The 17,570-nt window shown below is 43.6% G+C and overlaps 1 protein-coding gene across 15 annotated transcripts in view; it reads right to left on the bottom strand.

The window, feature by feature from the left end:
• The window catches only part of MYH10 (myosin heavy chain 10), a 121,575-nt gene that overhangs the window by 77,898 nt on the left and 26,107 nt on the right, over positions 1–17,570 (bottom strand). For 13 of the 15 annotated variants that reach the window (XM_086358962.1, XM_086358967.1, XM_086358958.1 and 10 more), the window contains exon 4: positions 10,651–10,678. In XM_086358962.1, the coding sequence (XP_086215088.1) occupies positions 10,651–10,678 (28 nt within the window). Of the gene's footprint in view, positions 1–9,850; positions 10,079–10,650; positions 10,679–17,570 lie in introns of those variants that run through there. The other 2 variants (XM_086358972.1, XM_086358971.1) reach the window with 2 other exon arrangements.

Here is a 17,570-nt window from a genome sequence, read left to right as displayed (position 1 = left end):
ACTGATTATCTTGGTCAAAGTGATTTGAAATGTTATCTTTACCTTACACTTATGACTTTATTCCAAAGCCAATACCCTATGCAGTATTTCTGAAGTATGACTAACCACATTACCCATCATTGTTTTTTAAAACCTCAGAGACAAGTAGTCTCTGAGGCTTATTTTTTTCAGATAAATTTCAAGTATTTTGTTCTGCTATATCCCTCCCCTGTCTCCTCCCACCTGCCACCTCTATAAAAACAGGCAGACAGAATTTTGAGCTAAATAATATACATGCTGTTTTTAGGAGAAATGATGGCTTCATCGCTCAGTTAAATTCTGTATTTTTCTAAGTTCAAAACAAGCAAGGACCCAGGTTTGTCTTATTCACCTATTAAGTCATAGTGCCTAGCACAGCAAGTACTCAATACATTCTGTTGAATAAAAGAATGTAAGTCTTATATGAGTTTATTTCTAGGCTCTATTTGATATTTTTGGTCCTGTCATTAATGTCCTTTTATCATCATTATACTTTCTACTTGGTCATCATTGGTACCTGCTAATGAGTTTCATTCATTCCTTTATTCAACACATTTCCAAATCAATTCAGGCATCCCTTAAGTGCTAGAGATTGAGCTGTGGATACAATCTTCCTGGAGCTCAAGATTAGAAGAGATTTAAAACAAACAAGAAAAACAAATTGGGCCTCTGTAGGATGTGAGGAGGGTGACGAAGGAAACAAAGTGACTGAGGGGGAAAAGGCAGAAGAGCAAAGGACAACTCCCTGGACATTCAATGGTGGCGGGGGTGGGGGCACTCGACTCCTGAACGCTGAGCAGGACCAGGCACGAGAGGGCCTGAGACAGAGCATGGAGGCAGATGGAAAGACAAACGCAAAGGCCTCAAAGCAGAAAAAAAGCTCGGTATATTCCAGCAACCAGCAGGCGGAGTACAGGATCTGATATAAATAACCAGCCGGGCAGACACAGCAGGAGGGACGCCGCCGAGGTGGAAAGGCGTGGATGGGACGCACCCTGGAGCCATGGGGATGAATCTGGATTTTACTCAAGTGCAGTTTCATAAGAGCTATGCCAGTGGTTTTCTCTGTTGTGTTCTTAACTTTATTTAAAATACCTAGTGTTTCAAGCTAATCACGATGTTGGCTTTTGGTTTCAGATAATTTTTCAAGATGCTAAGAAATGTGCCTCATGTAGACTGACGATGACTTGTCTTGAAGCAGTTATGATCGGTACTCATCAGCTTGGTCTGACTCTGCAGTTTCTTGGCTAACCCCTCTCAACTGGACATACTTCATTGTATCCTGAAAGCATTTTTTCCCTGACTGTCACACTTAACTCAGCTGTACTGAGCCGTCCGTCAACAACTGCCTATGAACTCTGCTAAATTTTCTGTATTTCAGGTCTAAGATACCTCTGCTAATATTACACATAAGGCTGTGTTGTAAAGGAAAAAAAATACAGTCCATCTAAAGCACGTAATTGGGCTTTCCCAGTGGTTCAATCGGAGAAGGCAATGGCACCCCACTCCAGTACTCTTGCCTGGAAAATCCCATGGATGGAGGAGCCTGGTGGGCTGCAGTCCATGGGGTCGCTAAGAGTCAGACACGACTGAGCGACTTCGCTTTCACTTCTCACTTTCATGCATTGGAGAAGGAAATGGCAACCCACTCCAGTGTTCTTGCCTGGAGAATCCCAGGGAAGGGGGAGCCTGGTGGGCTACCGTCTATGGGGTCGCACAGAGTCGGACACGACTGAAGCGACTTAGCAGCAGAAGCAACAACAGCAGCAGTGGCCCAGTGGTAAAGAATCTACTTGTAATGCAGGAGCCGAGGGTTGGACTCCTGGGTCAGGAAGATCCCCTGCAGGAGGGCACGGCAACCCACTTCAGGATTCTTGCCTGGAGAATCCCAAGGACAGACAAGGCTGGTGGGCTACAGTCCTTGGGGCCACAGAGTCATATATGACTGAAGCGACTTAGCACACACAAAGCATACAATTAGTATTCAATAAACATTACCCATTATTGTCCACTCAGCTGTTCATCCACCATATAGAAGGGAATTTGAATTACCAAACTCTAAATTACTTCATGAATCTATCATGCTGGTAAAGTGGTTAAGAAGTGGGCCATGGTATCTTGATGACTGCTGCTACTGCTAAGTCGCTTCAGTCGTGTCCAGCGCTGTGCGACCCCATAGACAGCAGCCCACCAGGCTCCCCTGTCCCTGGGATTCTCCAGGCAAGAAAGCTGGAGGGGGTTGCCACTTCCTTCTCCAATGCATGAAAGTGAAAAGTGAAAGTGAAGTCGCTCAGTCGTGTCCAACTCTTAGCGACCCCATGGACTGGAGCCTACCAGGCTCCTCCGTCCATGGGATTTTCCAGGCAAGGGTACTGGAGTGTGTTGCCTTTTCCTTCTCCGTCTTGATGACCTACTTAGATTCCAATCCAGCCTACCACTTCTTAGCTATGGGGCTTTGGGCAAAGTGATTGGCCTCTGAACCTCGGTATGAAGTGAAGTGAAGTCGCTCAGTCGTGTCCAACTCTTTTCGACCCCATGGACAGAAGCCTACCAGGCTCCGCTGTCCATGGGGTTTTCCAGCCAAGAATACTGGAGTGGGCTGCCATTTCCTTAGACTCCTTTAAAATGAGATATGGTTACTCTGCAAGATTGAATCACGCCTGCAAGGAGCCTAGCATGGCACCTGGCACTATGATGGTCAACAGTGATGATGAATAAATTGACAGAAGTAGAAAGATGATAATCTCTGATTAGAATATGAAAGACAAGGGTGGGAAGATTTGGGAGAATGGCATTGAAACATGTAAAATATCATGTATGAAACGAGATGCCAGTCCAGGTTCGATGCACGATACTGGATGCTTGGGGCTAGAGCACTGGGACGACCCAGAGGGATGGTATGGGGAGGGAGGAGGGAGGAGGGTTCAGGATGGGGAACACATGTATACCTGTGGCAGATTCATTTTGATATTTGGCAAAACTAATACAATTATGTAAAGTTTAAAAATAAAATTTTTTTAAAAATTAAAAAAAAAAAATATGAAAGACACAGCAGAATCATTTTGGATAACAGTCCTTTAGCAGTTGTGTCTTCCACAAATATTTCTTCTCAGTCTGTGGTTTATCTTCTCAATCTTTTAACACTGTCTCTTGCAGAGTGGAATTTTTAATGAAGTCTAGTTTATCAGTTATTTCTTTGATGGATGTCTCTGGTTTTGTACTAAAAAGGTATTACCATGCCCAAGGTCATGTAGGTTTTCTCTTATGTTACCCTCTAGGAGTTTTATAGTTTTGTATTTTATATTTAGGCAAAGAGTTGGACATGACTGAGCACACACACACACAATCAAATGAAGTGAGGGTAGGAATTTGCTGCGTACAGGAGGGAACTTTACAGGATGATCAAAATGATAATGTTCTCTATCTTAACAGAGGTTTACGTTATACAAATAACTCAGCCCATATATACTTAAAGCACATAAACACTTAAGAGTTTTGCATTCTGTTATACCGTAAGTCCCCTACATATGAAGGAGTTCTGTTTCGAGAGCACATTCAGAAGTCCAATTTTTTCCTAAGTCCAACAAAGTTAGCCTAAGTACCTAACACAATGTGCTATATAGTACTGTACTGTAATAGGTTCCTAAGACTTTCCACACAAATCCACAAAAACAAATAAAAAAACATTTTTAATCTTACAGTATAATAGTACCTTGAAAAGTACAGTAGTACAACAGCTGGCACACAGAGTTGTCATCGAGTGAAGAAGCAAGAAGTGTTACCAACTGGAGGAGGGAAAGGACGTGGGAGACGGTAGAGCTGAAGGATCGTCAGCAACAGGAGACGGAGGGCAAGCTGCAATGTCACTCTCGTCTGATGTTGATGGAACACAGGTTCATATCTTTGAAAGTTCACAATGTGAAGGTTTGTATGTAGGGGACTTAAGTGCATGTGAATTTTGTCTCAAAAAGATAAAGATGCAAATCCTGAACTTTACTTAATGTTATGTATGCTGAAATATTTAGAGGGAAGCACACTGATCTACAAATGCATCAAATGAAGGGATTAATAGCCCAAAGAGTGGTTTTTCAGTTGAAAATGAAAACATCTGATCAATCAGCAGTCACCGAAAGAAATACCATCCAACCTTAAGCAGTCGAAGTGTTAGTAGCTTAGTCGTGTCAGATTCTTTGCGACCCCATGGAATGTAGACCACCAGGCTCCTCTGTTCATGAAATTCTCCAGGCAAGAATACTGCAGTGGGTAGCCATTCCCTTCTCCCGGAGATCTAACCAACTCAGGGATGGAACCCAGGTCTCCTGCTTAAGCTGAGCCTCCTGAAAATGCAGCTCCCATGGAACCCCATCCCAAGGAGTTTCTGGACTGGGGGAAGTCTGACCCTGAGCACCAGCAAGTACAAATTCAGCTGTCCACTGGCATCACAAAGCCCCATAGAACCCTCCATACTCTCCCCTAGAAGCCCCAATCCACCTACACCACCCCCCGTTTCTTAAATTTAGTATGGAAGCCTTTTATTTCTGGTTTTCACCCAGTTACTCATCACTGAATACTCCCACACGTGTGCATACATAAACTCTGTCTTCTCTCCTGTTAGTCCACTGTCCATTTGTAGATCCCCAACCACAGGACCCAAGTTGGAAAAGTTTCCCTCCCAACACAATAAAATGGATTGATAGAGGGATGAACAGATCAATATATAATAAGCAAACATAGTAAAATATTAATGGCAGAATCTAGACGGTAGATATATAGAACTTGACTGCAAAAATTCTTTCACCTTTATGTTTGAAAATATTCCTAATAAAATGTTCAGAAAACTCAAAAAAAAAAAAAAAAAGCAAATATGGTTTATCTGATGACTGCTACTTTCTGCACACAAAGAGATACCCCAGCTGCTGTAGCTCATAAACCCACACCTCATCACTGATGCATACATCAGTCTCAAACGACAATGACCATCTAATTATAAGTGCTAGAGCTTACAATGGTCACTTTTGGTGACAAGAGTAAAGCAGTGCTCACTAACCTTAGGTTTTGTCAAACAGCAGTCACTCCCTCCCCAAGTGTTTCCTGCTTCCAAACATTCCAAAGAGTCCTCATCCAAAATGATCATCCAAGCTCACAAACCACCCAAAAAGGAGAGGAATGTGTCCTGCCTTCATCCCGTCTGCTGCTGCAGGGTCACCGTGACTGCGACACTGCAGGCAGGTGACCCGAGTGCTACTCCTCTCTCACTCGTGAGCAGCCGTCCTGGGCCCCGGGGTGGGAAGGAGGGGCCCGGCTCACATGCTGGAAGCACCGCCATTCTTGCTGGGGCTCTGTGAGCCGTCCAGAGGCCCAGGGAACGCATGTGAGGAAGAAAGGGGGCGGATTTACCATACCTTACCATACCCATTTCATGGAGCTTCAGTGGTTAGATTCTCAGGGCAGTTTTCCTCTACTAACTGATGCTCTATAGTGAAGAACTTGGCTGCTCTTTGTTCCTGATTCCTGGGCGGTCTGGAGCCTCCAGCTACCTGGAATGTTAGGTACCCACCATGTTAGTCATGGTGGGCACTTGGCTAGCTATAGGATGGGGACTGGACAAGCTGAAAAGCCAAACGGGCAATTAGAGGTTTGTGCCTTTGATCCAAGTGACCCTCCTGGGAGGGAAGAGGGGATGGACACGGATTCAATCAACTGTGCCTACATAGTGAAGCCTAATAAAAACTCTTTGAAGCTAAGGTGAGCTTCCTGGTTGGTAATATACACCGATGCACTGGGAGCGGAAGTGACCAGAGCAAATGGAAGCTGTGCCTTTGGGAAACTCCAGCTCTCACCCTCTCTAGCTCTGATTTGTCACTCTAGCAAAGTATTGAATCTGAGTGGGTAGTGGCCACCCTCAAATGCGTAGCTATTTGGTCAGAAGTACGGGTGGCCTGGAAACCCCTGAGCTTGTGGCTGGTATCTGCAGAGCCAGCCCACACGATGGGTGTGCCTTGGGAAATCAAGGTCAAAATTGCTTCAAAACCGGTAGTTTTAAAAAGATGTTTGCGGCTCACTTTCTGAATAACTGACTTTTCTGAAGAATATGCCCAGTGGAATAAAATAAAAAACTGAGCAGACTATTCTAGAATATAGACTTAAAATGAAGAGACATAAGGAATGCAAGGAATGAGACCTGACAGGATTGTGGATCTTTGGAAGTCATAAGAAACACGTTGAAGACTATTATAGAAATTCACATATGGATTTCATATGAGACAACATTACTGTTTCATTGTCAAGTATGACAATGTGTGTTATGTGGGCACACCCTTGCTCTTAGGAATCACCTGCGGTGTATCCAGGGGTCAAGTGTCAGAGTATCTGCAAACAGTCTTGTGCGTGTACAGAAACAAGGGACACATTGAAGTAAAGGGTACACGAGCACTTAACGTATCACTCTTTCAACTTTTCAATAAAATTTAGGTTTGTATTCGTTTTACATGAAAACTTGGGAGAAATGCAAAGGTTTAAAAAAAAGAAAAAACATAAAATTTGGTAAAATTTAACTCACTGAAGTTAGGGGATGGGTATCTGGGGGTCTCCAACTATTCTATTTTTGTGTAGGTTTGAAATTTCAAAATAAAACACCTTTATAAAATGGTATCGGAAAGGTTTTGCCCTTTGAAAACACATACAATATTCAATTGTTTCTAAAACTTCCTAATCTTAAGCCTGTTTCCTTGGTTCCTACTTAATTAAGAGATTCATTGTTTTGTTTGCATTTTTATCCATTTACTTAGGATGCCCAAAAGCAGTGTTCCAGGTTCTCAGAGGATAATTAAAAAGCAATCAAAGTCACAGTTCCTACCCTTCTGTCTAGTTGTAAAACAAGACACAAAGACCCAAATAGGTAATGAATCACAGCATGTGAGGAACAGGGCCTGACGAGAGGAAATCAGTGTGGGCTGGAGCCAGCTGCACCATGGGGCTTATGTCCTCCCTGGAGGGAGAGAGAGGAGAAAGGCAAGGGAGTCAGCCAGGATCCCAGAAGATGGGGCAGACAGTAGGTGCTGGGCGGGGCTAGGGCAGGACAGGACAGGAGAAATATGAAATGAGGCGACAACTGGAAATGGGAATGAAAGAGAGCAGGGAGTCAAAGCAGATGGCAAGGTTTTAAGCCTTGAGTCTGGAAACACAAAGCACTGATGATGGAAAGAAAGATACTGGGAGACCCATCTTGTTTGTGTGAGAACAGAGGTTAATTTGTCGGCGTGTTCAGTTTAAACTGGCTTTTATTCCCTGCTTCACAGCTTGCGCTCCAGGAAGACCCAAACACCTGTAATTGCCTGACACCGTTCTCACCTTCTGTCCCCTGTGCCCGTAAGGTCCACTGATTCTGTCAGAAGCTATAAGAAATTGTGACAAAGGTGAAGGTCCAGAAACTCATCTAACTGTGGGGCCACCCACCTGAGCTAAAAAATCCCTGGAAGCCAGTAAGGCCCAGCCTAGACTGCCATCTCCCATGGGCCCAATCTCCCCACCCTGCCCCTGCCAGATCCACCAGGGCCCAGAGGTGAGCTCTGCAGGGGACTTCAGATCGCGCCCCCGCCAGCCTTGATCGCTGCTCAAAATGCAGTTCCTCTGGCCACTCTTCATTCTTACCCTCTGGTCTCATTTTCTTTCTCCTGATTCCAAACCCAATTATTTTCTGCTCTGCTGCTGCGTCGCTTCAGTCGTGTCCGATTCTGTGCAACCCCATAGACAGCAGCCCACCAGGCTCCCCCGTCCCTGGGACTCTCTAGGCAAGAACACTGGAGTGGGTTGCCATTTCCTTCTCCAATGCATGAAAGTGAAAAGTGAAAGTGAAGTCGCTCAGTCGTGTCCGACCCTCAGCAACCCCATGGACTGCAGCCTACCAGGCTCCTCCGTCCATGGGATTTTCCAGGTAACAGTACTGGAGTGGGTTGCCATTGCCTTCTCCGATTTTCTGCTCTAGCCCCCCTCTTTTCCTCCATACTCTGTGGGATCCCCATTCCACAGTGTGCAAAGTCACCCACGTTCTCGGCTTCCTGACTGAACATTCCCCTCCGCTGGCCATACTTCACATCACACACCTGTATGAGCATACACACACATATACATCATCACACACACACACACAAACATCAGGGGCATCCTTCTCACTCCCCCAGTGCTGTTTCTAGACTCTTGTTCTTCTTTTTTTTTTTTTAGACTCTCTTGTTCTAAAAGCCCCTACCTCTCACCTCTCTGAGGTCACACACAGCAGGAGCAGTGGTTCTGACACTGGATTTATTTTGCTTAGTAAGATCTTAAAAAACACCCCCCCTACCCCGCCACCCACGCTGTTTCAAAAAAGAAAGCACTTTTATTTCCAAAGAAAACAGGAAGGGTCTTATCTTGGAATAAAGGACATTCCTCTAAGTGAAATAATTTAGCTTTATGAAGGGCTTATCAGAGGCCACTGCCCTCAAACCATCACTTGTGTGTGTGTGTGTGTGTGTGTGTGTATGTCAAAGCCCCTCCTCTCCTTGTGTGAGCAACACATCCAACCCTTTGACTCAGTGACACCCTCCACCCCATGCCCTCCTGCCCTCCCCCCCACTTCTCAGCTGCCCACTCCTTCGGCCACACTTGAGGAGCTCCCTCCCAACACCTGCGGCCACGACGCCTGTTCTTCCTGCTCCTGCTTCCCCAGGAGGCCCTGCTCTCCAGTTTCCTGACCCATCTCCCTCCTATCAGTCCCCCATCGTGTGCCACACCCCATGGTCCATCATGACAGTCTCTCTCGCTGACGTTCTCAGTTCTCTCATCTCAGTGACCCCCACCTGAACCCACTTATAAAAACTTTGGTGGATTAAATATGATTCCCCATTTCGACACCCTGGTAGGGGAGTGTCCACAGCAAAGGCCCCAAGTGGCTCTGGGCAGCCAGGGCTAGCCCACTGGAGAATCAAAGGATCCACCAAGGCACCCCAGTCAACAGTCAACCAGCACCCTGGCCCTCAGCTGCCCCCAGCCAGCGGGTGAGCCCCAGGTGAGACGGCTGGGGCTGGCTCGGCTCAGCAGACAGGCCCAGCTGAGTCCAATCCAAGGGCTTGGAAAACTGCTTCCAGTCACTAAGTGTCTGGTAGTTTGTTGTTTAAGAAAAACTAATTTGTATAACTCAGAAGCTAAACATCACTGGAAGAAAATTTACATGAGACAGGCTTATTTTCTACTTCTTTTATACTTCTTGTTATCAAAAACCAAAGTTTCTATGGGAAAGAAAAGCCAAGAGATGAGAACTTTCTCTGTTTCTGGGCCCCCCCACCCGCCCACATCAGGCCCTGTCTCCTCCCTGACCCTGGCCCTCTAGGGGCCCTGACTCCCACCCATCTTGTCCTACCCCACCCCCATCAGTTTAACCTCTCCTACCTTAAAGACACCACCAGTAAAAAAAAAAAAAAAAAGACACCACCAGTAACAACAAAAATTGATTCCTTACTGCTTTTCAAATGCTACAATTTTCACTCTAGAGCTATTTGGAAGTTGTAGGCCCAGACTTAGCTTTTTGCTGCTTTTTAAAAACTTTCTCTCTCACACACACATACACCCATGTCATTCCTTGACTGCTGTCTGGCCTGACTCCCTGCCCACCCCAGTGCACTGAGAGGACCACGACCAGCCTCCCTCGCCCACGTGAAACCCCAGGCACGTGTTCCTGTGTATTTCAGTCTCTATGGTGTCTGCAGCCTATGGCTTGGGCGTCTCTGTGGAGTCTCACCCGCCTCCCCACCCTTGAACCCCGTCTGGGGATCCCACACTCTGAGGGGACCTCACTTACCGCATGGCTTCTGTCATCTAGGCTGCCAGCTCTGCATTCCAGGCACAGCTCCGACTCCACGTCCAATAGCCTAGAGACGGCTCCCCCAGGAGCGCCTCAGGCACCTCAAAGTCAATGTCCTCTACCAAACTCCTCCCCCTTTGCCCTGAACCTGTTCCTCCTCCTTCCCGAGTCTCTGAAATCCTCTGAAATCCACACAACTCCACCCTCTCCGAGCTCCTCTTTCTCAGGCCTGTCTCGCAACCTAAGCCCCACTTAGACATGCCCACTTCCACGAGCACCTCCCCACTTGAAGGCACTTCCAGCTCTCACGTGGGTAACTTATTAGCCTTCCACTCGGTCTTCTCGCGATAACACTTCCCGGTCCTCCATCTTCCCCACTGCAGCTAACATGACTGTCCTAACCAGCAAAAATGATCACTTCCTGCTGTGGATGTTGTATTCAATCCTGACTTTCCAGTACTTCACACACCGGCATATGATAATCAATAATGCTTCCTGGGTGATACAGGGAAATTACTGAAAAGTCCAGGAGGTCAACACTTGGACAAACCTACTAAAGACGTAAGTTTCACAGATTAACATTATGAAATGTGTGAAAAGCCCAGTTTGACAGCCAAACAGTAACACCAAAGCTAAGCAGAGCTTGCATACCTTAGACTTAAAACAGTTAACAGCAAGGTTTACATCAATCTCTTTAAATTACTGCTCTCCTGTCCCCCTTCCTCTCTCAAATACCAAAATTGCTTTTACTTTCCAACAGAACAGAAAAGAAGTCTGAACGTTTAACATTTACTTACGTGCAAAGAATTGACTGGTCCTCACGATCTAGAAAACAAAATAAACAGAAAGACATTGAATATCTGCCTGTTTTTTAAAATATTTGATAAATAATAAATAGCCTGATAGCCTCTAAAATACTAGGAACTCTGCCCCTCTTAGGCCAAGTTAACGCTTTCCAATCCTGTTATGCATCATACAGTCCTAAATTCAGTCAAGTTCATCATTCTTATGCCAGATTATCTGGGGAAGGTAACAATGCAGGCTCAGACAACTTTATATGCCTAATGAACCTGGATTCTCGAAGCCTGATGCTCATCAGAGTCAACCAGGAAATTTTATAGAAACAAACTTCCCAGAGCTCCACCTTTAGGGGAGGGACTGAACACCGCTTTTTACTCAGGTTCCTCAAGTGATTCTGATGCAGGGCCAGGCTTGGAAACCATTACCTTACAAGAAAACCCATAACCAGAGAGAAATCGTTATCAATATACGCCTTAAAGAAGAAAAAAAAAAGTATCAAACACTGAATGGAAAAGAAGATTAAGGGAGGATAAACATCTGTAAGAGTTTAACCACTGTATGAAGTCAGAACATTAAATAGAGCAAAAATAAGGAAAGAATATAAAAGGAAAAAACCATCATGACTTTAAAGTGATAAATAATTTAAAGTACTCATATTTAGGGCTTCCCTGGTAGCTCAGCTGGTAAAGAATCCACCTGCAAAAGCAAGAGACCCCAGTTCGATTCCTGGGTTGGGAGGATCCCCTGGAGAAGGGAATGGCTACCCACTCCAGTACTCTGGGTCTGGAGAATTCCATGGACCGTATAGTCCATGGGGTCCACATATAAAAAGGTTAAATGCAAGCCAACAGCCTTTCTTGGGCACGTCCTTCCCGGATCCACAAGCACTTGGATGATCTCTGCCTGCCCTTCCTGCTCAGCTCAGTTGTATCTCCTCTGTGGGTCCCCTCCAGACCCTCTTCCTTAGGCTCCTCACTGCTTCCTTCTTTTGACCATATTTTGGGGTTAGACAAACAATACTGCCAACTGCCTGCCCAACTAGTATGTGCTAAGATCAGAGCCCATCTTGCTTCTTTACTCCCAGACTTAACACCAGCCTTAGGTCAACTGAGAGAATCCAGTGCGAGGAGCCAGGCAGGGCACTGGCAAGACACTGGGAACTGGAATCTTCTGTCCTAGTTCCAACCTTGCAGCAAACTGCCCACATATCTATAAATGAAACGTTGATTCCTTGCTGGTTTCGGGCTCTTCACCTATAAAACTAGGATTTTACCAAGTTTTTAAATATTATTCACTCTAAACATGAACCCTTGCCCCAAATTCTCCTGGTCTGAGAATGTTTATAGAACTCCACTTTTCCAAGTTTTCACGGCTTTGCTGAACTAGTTTACACATTAGAGAAATCAAAACACACGCCAAAAAGTAACCACAATCAAATGGCCTCCTAACTTATTCAGAGCAGCTTTCTTCCTGCATCTGGACATGCTATTTTCATTGTGTGAAATCTGAGCTCTTCACAACCACAATCTACCCTTCAAATCTGTTCTGTATTTCTTCTCCCATGCTTCTCATCCTACCCACCCCAATAAAACAAAGGAACTCTCTTTGCAGGTGGACCCATATGTTCTTGTCATGTCTTACATCAGCTTTGGGCCTCAGTTTCACTATCAGTACAATCAGGTGAGGGCTTGGCAACCTTCACGATTCCCTCCATAGAATACTCTATAACTGAATCATTCCTTCTTTCTGCTTCACTGAATTCTCTTCACCCTTTGAGGATCAGCTTAGGCACCCCAAATGTTTCCAGTGAACTTTATACTCTAAGAACCTATCGATGTAACCAGACTCAGCATATATCATATATTATAGTGACATTTAAGGGAAATACTTTATGTTCAGAAATGCAACTAGCCTTCTAAAGAGGAGCGATTCATTTGATAGCTCAGTTACTGTCCACAGCACCTCCCCAAAACCATAAATGGAGGTACTCAATAAATCCATGTTGAATTAAATTGTATTTTCAACAGTGAAAGTGATTTTAGATCAGTGACCTCAGCTCCTACCTTAAAAACACTAGAAAAGAACAAATTAAACCCAAAATGAGTAGAACAAAAAAAAGTATAAGGAACAAAAATCAGTGAAATGGGAAAACAGGAAAAGAAAACGGTGGCCAAATGCTGGATCTTTGAGGTAAATCTCTAGACAAAATGATCAGAAATAAGACACAAATTGCCAACATCTGGAACAAGAAAGGGAAAACCACTATAGATCCCAGAGATACTAAAAGGATAATAAGAAAATATTAGGAGCCACTTTCTGCTAAAAAATTCCACAACTAAAATGAACAGAATAATTTCTTTAAAGGATAGACTACTAAAGTTCACTCAAGACGAATCAATAACCTGAACAGATGTAGAAAAGACATTCAATAAAACAACATCCATTCATGAGTGAAAACAAAAAAAGAGAGCAAACGAGGAATACAAGGGAACTTCAACAACTTGATAAAGGGCATCTACACAACACCTGCAGTTAACATCATGCTTAATGGTGAAAACTGAATGCTGCCCCCGGAGACCAGGAATAAGACAAGAATGTCTGTTCTCACACCTATTCAACATCACAAATAAAAATAATTTAAAAGCATACACTTGAAAAGGAGGAAATAACAATGTCTATCTGCAGAGGACATGACTGGCTAGAGATAATTCCAAAGAGTCTACCAAAAAACTTTACAGAATAAGTGACTTCTGCAAGGTTACAAAAGATGTCAATATATGTACTTTTAAAATAATATATATATTTTAAATTTCTATATATCAATAGTGAACAATTGGTAATTAAAATTGTAAAGTTCCATTTAACACTAAAAACACGAAATAGTTATCCTAAGGTATATGCTACACTTATAATGAATATGTGTGAGATCTATGTGCTAAAGACTGTAAAACACCAATGAAATAAAAGAAGACCTACATTAACAGAGAGACAAACCATGTTCATGGATTGGAAGACTCAATACTCTTGTCAGTTCTGCCCTTTTTGTTCTATAGATTCAGTGCAACCCAATCAAAACGGGAAAAGTGGGCCATTTTTAGAAAATGGCAAGTTGATTTCTAAAATTTATATTGAAAGACAAAGGGACAATTTACGATTTATTATATGACTATTATAATCAAGATGGTATGAAAAAGGACAAATGTACAGATCAAAGGAACAGAATCCTGACAAAGCAATTCATTGGAGAAAAAAAATGTTTTCTCAATAAATGATGCCAAGATCTACTGGATATTCACATGCAGAACAATGAACTTCAATCCATACCTTACACCATACATGAAAATTAACTCAAGATGGATCACAGATTGAGTGGGAAAAAAATCGCAAATCACTTATCCAATAAAGGACTTGTGGCTAAAAAAGAGTTCTCAAAAGTGAATAAGAAAACAAACCATCCAATTTCTCTAATGGTTAAAAGATTTGAACACTTCACAAAAGAAGACATACAGGTGGCATAAGCAAGCAAAAGATGCTTACTGTCCTTAGTCATCCGGGAAGCGCAATTTAAGACCACAATCAAATAGCACAGCACACTTATCAGACTACAGTTTAATAAGCAACCGACAACACCAAGTGCTGACAGAAAGCAGAACCGGAACTTTCACCCACTGATGGTACAGACGAAAAATGGCACAGCCACCTGGAAAAGAGCGCGGTAGTTTCTTACAAAGTTAAAATACACCTACCGTGTCACCCAGCAATCCTACTCCCGATTATTGAGTCATATGAAATTAAAACTTACCCTCACAAAAACCTGTACACAATCGACCCTAGTGTCTTAACTGCCAAGAAACGTGAACCATATAAATGCCCCTCAGGTAAGTGAGTGAACAACTGTAGAACATGCACACGATGGAACACTCTAGAAACCACAAGGAGTGAACTACTGGTAGGTGACGCTCAAGTGCACTGCGTCAGTGAAAGAAGCCAGACTGAAAAGGCTAACCTGTGTCTGATTACATGACGTCCTGGAAAAGGCAAAACTACAGTGACAAAGGAAAACATCGGTGGCTGTCATGGACTAGGGGAGAGGGAATGACTATGAGGAGCGTGTAGAAATTTGCATGGAAGATAGAACTGTTCTATATCTTGACTGTAGTTATATAACTAGATGTATTTGTCAAAACTCAAAGAACTATATCCTAAAAAGGCTGAATTTTACTGCATATAAATGATACCTTAAATAAAAGTACATATATTTAGTTTTCCCATCCACCAACATGTTACATATTTCTCTACACTTAAGACTTCAAAAATGTTTAGCAATATAAGAAATACTGCCTTATATTTGGGTTCTACCTATTTTTGCTCACTGCTAACATTTATTGGAGAAGACCCTGATGCTTGGAAAGACTGAAGACAAAAAGAGAAGGGGTCAACAAAAGGTCAGATGGTTAGATAGCATCACTGACTCAAAGGACATGAATCAGAGCAAACTCCAGGAGATAGTGAGGGCCAGGGAAGCCTGGCGTGCTGCAGTCCATGGGGGCGCAGAGAGTCAGACATGACTTAACAACTGAACAACAATATGTATTTTTGGCTAGAGGATAAGCACATCGTTAAACTTGTTGCCCCGTCAAATCACCGTCTCGCCCCTCACGAGCCCTTTCGCCTCTGATGCTCGCGCCCCCTTAGTTGTCTTCATAGCCCTTATCACATTATGATAGTGTCTTCATTTGCTGGTATCCTCAGTGAGATAACAGATCTCTAACACAAGTCACTAGCAGGGTTTGCCTACATTTCACAGTTTCTCAGGGTAACGAGTATTACTGTTTCCCACTGTCTGTATTTCCACATTGTAAGAATCATTACATAGATTCAAGGCAACTATAATTCATTATAAAACATTCTTGCACCTAACATAAAATAATGCCCATTGTCCGCTTCTGCTTTGACTTCTATTTTGGACTTGAGGTGACTTAACTGGGGCTTTCTTTTTGTACTCATTTGGCTGAGGAAATGCTCATCACTGCACTGCTATTATTCTTCTACTTAGAGAGGTCTCTCTCGTAAGGGGCATATGATTATATTAGGCTCTGCTATTTATAGGGGGTTAAAGAGTTGACTCATTGGAAAAGACTCTGATGCTGGGAGGGATTGGGGGCAGGAGGAGAAGGGGACGACAGAGGATGAGATGGCTGGATGGCATCACCGACTCGATGGATGTGAGTCTGAGTGAACTCCGGGAGTTGGTGATGGACAGGGAGGCCTGGCGTGCTGCGATTCATGGGGTCGCAAAGAGTCGGACACGACTGAGCGACTGAACTGAGCTGAAAAGTATATTTACTGCTGTAGTTGGTGTTACCTGTTTTCTGACCTTTCAAACCCTTCCTTGATGTTCCTTTTATTTATTTTTTTTAATTTAATTTTATTTTTTTAAATTTTATTTTATTTTTAAACTTTACAATATTGTATTAGTTTTGCCAAATATCAAAATGAATCCACCACAGGTATACCTGTGTTCCTTTTAAAAGATGGTCTGTTTTCCTTGCTTTTCTTTCTCCTAATGGGGTCTCTTTGGCTTCAAGGCATGTGGGATCCCACTTCCCCGACCAGGGATTGAACCCTCATGCCTTATATTGGAAGGTGAAGTCTTCAACCAAAAGTGAAGTGAAGTGCAAGTCGCTCAGTCATGCCCGACTTTTTGCAATCCCATGAACTGTACAGTCCATGGGATTCTCCAGGCCAGAATACTGGAGTGGGTAGCCTTTTCTCCCTAATCTACATGTAAAGGTTCACATTTTAATGTATATCAATCCTAGTCTTAAAGTACTTATTGGAGAGAGGAGTTGGTATATGTGATTATTATTATTATTATACTAGTACATCACTCGGTGTATCAGACATAGTTTCAAGACAGCCGCTCAGGATTCCACTATAGAAATGAGCCATCCATTAAGTAGTTACTTACTGCTAGAACAACTGGTTATTTTCAGTGTTTTGCAGGAAGCTGTGTCAGACTCTTTGTGTCCTATGGATTGTAGCCCGCCAAGCTCCTCTGTCCATGGGACTCTCCAGGCAAGAATACTGGAGTGGGTTGCCATGTCCTCCTTCAGGGGATCTTCCCAACCCAGGGATTGAACCCGTGTCTCTTATGTCTCCCGCACTGGCAGGCAGGTTCTTTACCACTAGTGCCTCCTGGGAACCCCCGTCAGGAAGCTACTGGAGGTTATTCTCCATCCAAAATACAGCCTATAGGACCCATAAATTAAGACAGGAAAACAAGCATGGAAAGAAGCAAGGGATTTCCAGGGTGCAGGCGCAGGCAAGTCAGAGGGGCACTAAGCGCAGAGTGGAGGACAGAGGGTCCCAGGAGGTGTGGCTCTGGCGGAGGAAAGACACCGATCACTTACTTGATACACGTCCCTGTACTGAAAGAAGACCTGTAGTTCTGTCAAATCAGTGCTGGTCACTGCAAAACTCCTTTGTTCCCCCCAAAATAGGAAAATTACTAACCCCAGGGAAAACAGCAAATTGTGTAAGAAGAGAAATGTGATCACAGGAGAAACAGTTTACACGTTGACTAGTACTAAAATGCCAAAAAATGTTGACTTAACTTCAATCAGGAAGATGGGGGGAATGTAGTTAAAAACTTTTTTCATAGTAGGAAGTCTATAGAAAACAACATAAGTTAAAAAAAAATATCATAAGCCTATTACTCATAAATACATACAAACACAAGACAAAACAGACAAAATGACTTCCTCTTAGGAGGAAATCCAGAATGGGCAGGGGGAGGACAGCTATTTGTTTTCTTTATCAATAACGTAACCTTGTTGTGGGCTTCCCAGGTGGCTCAGTGGTAAAGAATCCGCCTGCCAATGCAGGTTGGATCCCTGGTCCGGGAAGATCTCCT

This window comes from Bos grunniens, chromosome 19 (assembly GCF_055505025.1).
Source record: "Bos grunniens cultivar Pamir isolate PY7600 chromosome 19, Bosgru_T2T1.0, whole genome shotgun sequence".
Lineage (NCBI taxonomy): Eukaryota > Metazoa > Chordata > Mammalia > Artiodactyla > Bovidae > Bos > Bos grunniens.
Note: the sequence above shows the minus strand (reverse complement) of the source record. Positions and strands in the feature narration are given on the sequence as shown.